General features: G+C 35.2%; 1 protein-coding gene across 8 annotated transcripts in view; it reads right to left on the bottom strand.

Moving 5' to 3' along the window:
• LOC137627652 (uncharacterized) overlaps positions 1-7500 on the bottom strand; it is an 830137-nt gene that overhangs the window by 301423 nt on the left and 521214 nt on the right. For 2 of the 8 annotated variants that reach the window (XM_068358808.1, XM_068358804.1), the window contains exon 2: positions 2265-2882. The exons of the other annotated variants lie outside the window; for them this stretch is intronic. In XM_068358808.1, coding sequence (XP_068214909.1) covers positions 2265-2453 — 189 coding nt within the window. In that variant the 5' untranslated portion in view covers positions 2454-2882. The remainder of the gene's footprint in view (positions 1-2264; positions 2883-7500) is intronic. 8 annotated transcript variants of the gene reach the window in all.

Genomic DNA, 7500 nt, shown 5'->3' on the forward strand with positions numbered 1-7500 from the left:
TGGGGTACATCTAATGTAAAGTTATGGTAGCCGAATACAAAAGTAGACGCAGTTTGCTTGTATATTTGCTTTTCATTTTTATTTATTAGGTCAAATTAAAATATTAATCCCTCACCTTGGCTTTATACATATAACGATAGATGTTCTGTAATTATAAATTTCAATACTTGAAAGTTATTCATCCCAATATTGATAAAAATGGAACACATTTCTAAATCAGAAAAGTTTCTCCCAATTTTCTTTATTCAATGAAAATTCCATTACTCTTGGTTTAATAAAAATAAGTTTTAACCTTTTTAAATCAAACGAAAAGCAAACTCAAAACCCATTAACATACATAGAACGTCGACTTCTCTTTTATAATGTTAAAAGCTCTGTTCTAAATATACACTTAATCCATATGTTATTCGTCATGCGAAAGACTCATTGCGCCTGTAGTACAAGCAGCACACCAAATCGTTTCGAGTCATTAATTAGAAAGTTATTTACGTCAATCTTGTTTAAAAAAGACAAAAAAAGATATTCTAGTCAAACTTGTTCAAAAAAAGAATAAAATATATTTGTCAAAATTGTTTAGAAGAGAAAAAAATATTCTAGTCAAACTTGTTTAAAAAAGAGAAAAAGATATTCTAGTCAAACTTGTTTAATAAAGAGAAAAAGATATTCTAGTCTAACTTGCTTAAAAGGGAGAAAAAGATATTCTAGTCAAACTTGTTTAATAAAGAGAAAAAGATATTCTAGTCTAACTTGCTTAAAAAAGAGAAAAAAAAATACTCTGGTTAATCTTGTTTTAAAAACTAATTCAAGTCAAATTTTTCACAACCGTTGAAAATATCAATACCAAGAATTACCAAGTTATATATTTATAAAGTCATAGTTCACAAATCATTCTCATACCCTCAATTCCTCAAGGAGAAAAAATCATAATTATGAATATTAAGGGAAAACTATTGAATCAGTTAAAGTCCAGTTTTTTCAGATGCTTTAATGGACATCTGACCATCCATAATATTCTTAAGGGACACACCCTCTCGTAACATCCCCCTTGTAGCAATTATAACAACATTAGCTTTCAAAACAAAATGCAGAATAACAACAACAACAATAACAATAATAACAACAATAACAATAATAACAACAACAACAACAACAATAATAATAATAATAATAATAATAATAATAATATTTCAGCTATTTCTATTTATAAAAAATAACTTGCACAAGCCGGCACGTGACATGGAAGTCATTAAGATGATTCGCAAGCCGTGTAAACATCGACCTGAACCATTAATGACGAAGTAAAAGGACTCGTAAACATTCTTTCATATCTCTTCCTGTAACTTTTACAGAAATTACTACGAACATCAGAGCTTGAAAGTTTCGGCTCAAAAGACTATTGTTCTCCTTAATCAATAGCACCTCGATAATTGACGTATATTTCATTCATGAGAACAAATTATTTTAAGAATGAATTCTTTCTTACATCTTGATTAGCGTCATTCATATAACATTGTCTTTGGACACAGAAGGTTTCTAATAATATTAATAAATAGCTTCTAACGTTTTGAAAATATATTTGCTTACCCGGAGAACAAAATAGTGTGTTTACCAAAGCAAATTACAGTTATTCAAGAAAAGTCATAACCAAGGGACTAAATAGATTACCTTTTCGATGACCAACGGCTCCAGACTAAAATAGCATGCGTGCAAACATTCACTTTCGTTTAGAAAAACAGAGTTGGGGATTCAGTAAAATTAACAATATCTCTATTTAGGATTCAATAAAAATGAATGACATAAGAGGTGATGATTTAGGAAAATGAATGACAACGTAGTTGAGGACTTGGGCAAATGAATGACAATGGAGATGATTTAGGGAAATGAATGACAAATGAGTTGAGGATTTAGGAAAATGAATGACAACGGAGTTGAGGATTTAGGCAATTGAATGATAACGGAGTTGATGATTTAGGAAAATTAATGGCAACACGGTTGATGAACCACGAAAGCGAACGACAGAGTTAAAGGAGTCAAGTAAATTAGTGAAATCAGAGTTGAGGATTCCAGAAAATGAATGACAATAGAGTTGAGAATTTCGGGAAATGAATGACAATAGAGTTGAGAATTTCGGGAAATGAATGACAATAGAGTTGAGAATTTCGGAAAATGAATGACATGAGTTGAGGATTCGAGAAAATGAATGACATTAGATTTGAATATCCATTAAAAGAATGACTAGAGCTGGACATCCCTTTCAATCTTACCTTGACATGAGAAGTGATGAATTGCAATCCATCGCTGGATTCTCGGATGATGGTGGCCATATTAGAATCCTCCTGAGTGATGGAAGCAACCAAGACCGGTTTGGCCATTGGCTGAACCGGTTTGGCCTTGAGGTTCTTTTGGGAATGGCCATGGTCCTTCCTCTCCTTAAGTAATCCCGCAGCCTGCATTTTGGCGGTTCGTTTACTCGATTACCAAATCTCTGGCGGACAATTATTCCTGACGGCCTCCGTAAAAAACAGGCCAACTCTTTTCAATCAATTTACTGTCCAGTTCAAAGGCCACAGGCCGTCAACCAGTCCCAGACCCGAAGCTGTCCCTAGCCAGGTCCTGGCCCTGGCTGAGATCGGGTCATCCTGGCTTTAAAGTCAGTTCATTTTTGTTCCAAACATAAAAAGTGCAGAGGTTCCTCGAAAATCCACACACAACCATGATTGTCAACTATCGCCAAGGGGGAACATGATTTCTTTGTGGCAGGGGCAGGGGCTGAATCAGGGGGTCTAGGCAAGATCCTAGTTGACTTAGGGGCCATGACAAAGTTGAACCGATTCAACTAGTGGCTAATGGCATTCATTGTGGGGAAAAAAAGGTTTATTGGTCTGAAAAGAAACACGCTCATATTGTAACATTTAACAATAGTATTTCAGTTTAATATTAAAATTTTAAAGATTTTCACTGCTCGGAGAGACCTGTACGTTCTCTGATTACTATAAACGTAAAGATGTTGCAAGCATATATTCTTTGATACTAAATGTCTTTTTGCTCCGTAACATTTTTAATTAGAAAATTATATGGGATTCAATTACTGTAGTACAAGTATATATACATTGGGGTGTGAATATGTATGTATGAATATATACATATATATATATATATATATATATATATATATATATATATATATATATATATATATATATATATATACATATACATATATATATATATATATATATATATATATATATATATATATATATATATATACATATATATATTATATATATACATATATATATATATATATACATATATATATATATATATATATATATATACACACACATATATATATATATATATATATATATATATATATATATATATATATATATATATATATATACATACATATATACAATGAGAGAGAGAGAGAGAGAGAGAGAGAGAGAGAGAGAGAGAGAGAGAGAGAGAGAGAGAGAGAGAGAGAGAGAATTTTAAAGTTCTGAAGTGATCTCGATTTCTCACCTTGACCCCAATTTAAAACCCCGTAACGACATATCTTTTGAATAAAAAAAAAACGACATACAACACATGTCTAGAAGCACTCGTATAGCACTAATATACCAAAAATGCTCTTCCTCAGGAATTTATTGGCTCCTGCAACGAACATCAAAAGCTTATAAAATGTATGAGAGAGAGAGAGAGAGAGAGAGAGAGAGAGAGAGAGAGAGAGAGAGAGAGAGATGAAAGTTACACTATATAATAATAGTTGTGTCGAATTGAAATTTCCTATTTACTAAAACTGGATGTAGACAATGCTTGAATATACTTAAAATATCTATCAATAAATTTTTGATACAATGGAATGCAAAAATTTTTTGACACAAATATATCATTTCAGACGAATTAAGCTAAGAATAAAACTTGATTAAATTTTTCCAAGGAAGAAGAATAAAAAATTCAAGCGAAGGCCATTAAAGGGTGTTCGCTCCCCAATCAATGATTACAAGGTGTTAATGATTTATGCATAATCGTCTGATTTTAATCAGTCGTCGACTGCGAATAACTGAAATGGCACATAATTTATTAGATTTACATTTCATAGTGAAGAACAAAGTAATTATTTCCAGGCAGACATTTCCAAGACAAGCCAGACAAGGAAAGATATTTCAAAGACAAGCCAGACAAAGAAAGATATTTCCAAGACAAGCCAGACAAGGAAAGATATTTCCAAGACAAGCCAGACAGGGAAAGATATTTCCAAGCAAAAGACAGACAAGGAAGGATATTTCCAAGACAAGCCAGACAAGGAAAGATATTACTAAGACAAGCTAGACAGGGAAAGATATTTCCAAGACAAGCCAGACAAGGAAAGATATTTCCAAGACATGCCAGACAAGGTAAGATATTTCCAAGACAAGCCAGACAAGGAAAGATAATTCCAAGACAAGCCAGAAAAGGAAAGATATTTCCAAGACATGCCAGACAAGGAAAGATATTTCCAAGACATGCCAGACAAGGAAAGATATTTCCAAGACAAGCCAGACAAGGAAAGATATTTCCAAGACAAGCCAGACAAGGAAAGATATTTCCAAGACAAGCCAGACAAGGAAAGATATTTCCAAGACAAGCCAGACAAGGAAAGATATTTCCAAGACAAGCCAGACAAGGAAAGATATTTCCAAGACAAGCCAGACAAGGAAAGATATTTCCAAGACAAGCCAGACAAGGAAAGATAATTCCAAGACAAGCCAGACAAGGAAAGATATTTCCAAGACAAGCCAGACAAGGAAAGATATTTCCAAGACAAGCCAGACAAGGAAAGATATTTCCAAGACAAGCCAGACAAGGAAAGATATTTCCAAGACAAGCCAGACAAGGAAAGATATTTCCAAGACAAGCCAGACAAGGAAAGATATTTCCAAATCAAGCCAGACAAGGAAAGATATTTCAAGGACAAGCCAGACATGGAAAGATATTTCCAAGCAAAAGACAGACAAGGAAGGATATTTCCAAGACAAGCCGGACAAGGAAAGATATTTCCAAGACAAGCCAGACAAGGAAAGATATTTCCAAGACAAGCCAGACAAGGAAAGATATTTCCAAGACAAGCCAGACAAGGAAAGATATTTCCAAATCAAGCCAGACAAGGAAAGATATTTCAAGGACAAGCCAGACAAGGAAAGATATTTCCAAGACAAGCCAGACAAGGAAAGATATTTCCAAGACAAGCCAGACAAAGGAAGACATTTCCAAGACAAGCCAGACAAGGAAAGATATTTCAAGGACAAGCCAGACAATGAAAGATATTTCCAAGACAAGCCAGACAAGGAAAGATATTTCCAAGACAAGCCAGACAAGGAAAGATATTTCCAAGACAAGCCAGACAAGGGAAAATATTTCCAAGACAAGCCAGACATGGAAAGATATTTCCAAGACAAGCCAGACAAGGAAAGATATTTCCAAGACAAGCCAGACAAGGGAAAATATTTCCAAGACAAGCCAGACATGGAAAGATATTTCCAAGACAAGCCAGACAAGGGAAAATATTTCCAAGACAAGCCAGACAAGGGAAAATATTTCCAAGACAAGCCAGACAAGGGAAAATATTTCCAAGACAAGCCAGACATGGAAAGATATTTCCAAGACAAGCCAGACAAGGAAAGATATTTCCAAGACAAGCCAGACAAGGGAAAATATTTCCAAGACAAGCCAGACATGGAAAGATATTTCCAAGACAAGCCAGACAAGGAAAGATATTTCCAAGACAAGCCAGACAAGGAAAGATATTTCCAAGACAAGCCAGAAAAAGGAAGATATTTCCAAGACAAGCCAGACAAGGAAAGATATTTCCAGGACAAGCCAGACAAAGGAAGATATTTCCAAGACAAGCCAGACAAGGAAAGATATTTCCAAGACAAGCCAGACAAGGAAAGATATTTCCAAGACAAGCCAGACAAGGAAAGATATTTCCAAGACAAGCCAGACAAGGAAAGATATTTCCAAGACAAGCCAGACAAAGAAAGATATTTCCAAGACAAGCCAGACAGGGAAAGATATTTCCAAGCAAAAGACAGACAAGGAAGGATATTTCCAAGACAAGCCAGACAAATAAAGATATTACTAAGACAAGCCAGACAGGGAAAGATATTTCCAAGACAAGCCAGACAAGGAAAGATATTTCCAAGACAAGCCAGACAAAGGAAGATATTTCCAAGACAAGCCAGACAAGGAAAGATATTTCCAAGACAAGCCAGACAAGGAAAGATATTTCCAAGACAAGCCAGACAAGGAAAGATATTTCCAAGACATGCCAGACAAGGCAAGATATTTCCAAGACATGCCAGACAAGGAAAGATATTTCCAAGACAAGCCAGACAAGGAAAGATATTTCCAAGCAAAAGACAGACAAGGAAGGATATTTCCAAGACAAGCCAGACAAAGAAAGATATTACTAAGACAAACCAGACAGGGAAAGATATTTCCAAGACAAGCCAGACAAAGAAAGATATTTCCAAGACATGCCAGACAAGGTAAGATATTTCCAAGACAAGCCAGACAAGGAAAGATATTTCCAAGACAAGCCAGACAAGGAAAGATATTTCCAAGACATGCCAGACAAGGAAAGATATTTCCAAGACAAGCCAGACAAGGAAAGATATTTCCAAGACAAGCCAGACAAGGAAAGATATTTCCAAGACAAGCCAGACAAAGAAAGATATTACTAAGACAAGCCAGACAGGGAAAGATATTTACAGGACTAAGCCAGACAAGGAAATATATTTCCAAGACAAGCCGGACAAGGAATAGATATTTCCAAGACAAGCCAGACAAGGGAAGATATTTCCAAGACAAGCCAGACAAGGAAAGATATTTCCAAGACAAGCCAGACAAGGAAAGATATTTCCAAGACAAGCCAGACAAGGAAAGATATTTCCAAGACAAGCCAGACAAGGAAAGATATTTCCAAGACAAGCCAGACAAGGAAAGATATTTCCAAGACATGCCAGACAAGGAAAGATATTTCCAAGACAAGCCAGACAAGGAAAGATATTTCCAAGACAAGCCAGACAAAGGAAGACATTTCCAAGACAAGCCAGACAAGGAAAGATATTTCAAGGACAAGCCAGACAAGGAAAGATATTTCCAAGACAAGCCAGACAAGGAAAGATATTTCCAAGACAAGCCAGACAAGGAAAGATATTTCCAAGACAAGCCAGACAAGGAAAGATATTTCCAAGACAAGCCAGACAAGGAAAGATATTTCAAGGACAAGCCAGACAAGGAAAGATATTTCCAAGACAAGCCAGACAAGGAAAGATATTTCCAAGACAAGCCAGACAAGGGAAAATATTTCCAAGACAAGCCAGACATGGAAAGATATTTCCAAATTAAGCCAGACAAGGAAAGATATTTCCAAGACAAGCCAGACAAGGAAAGATATTTCCAAGACAAGCCAGACAAGGAAAGATATTTCCAAGACATGCCAGACAA

This window comes from Palaemon carinicauda, chromosome 35 (genome assembly GCF_036898095.1).
Source record: "Palaemon carinicauda isolate YSFRI2023 chromosome 35, ASM3689809v2, whole genome shotgun sequence".
Lineage (NCBI taxonomy): Eukaryota > Metazoa > Arthropoda > Malacostraca > Decapoda > Palaemonidae > Palaemon > Palaemon carinicauda.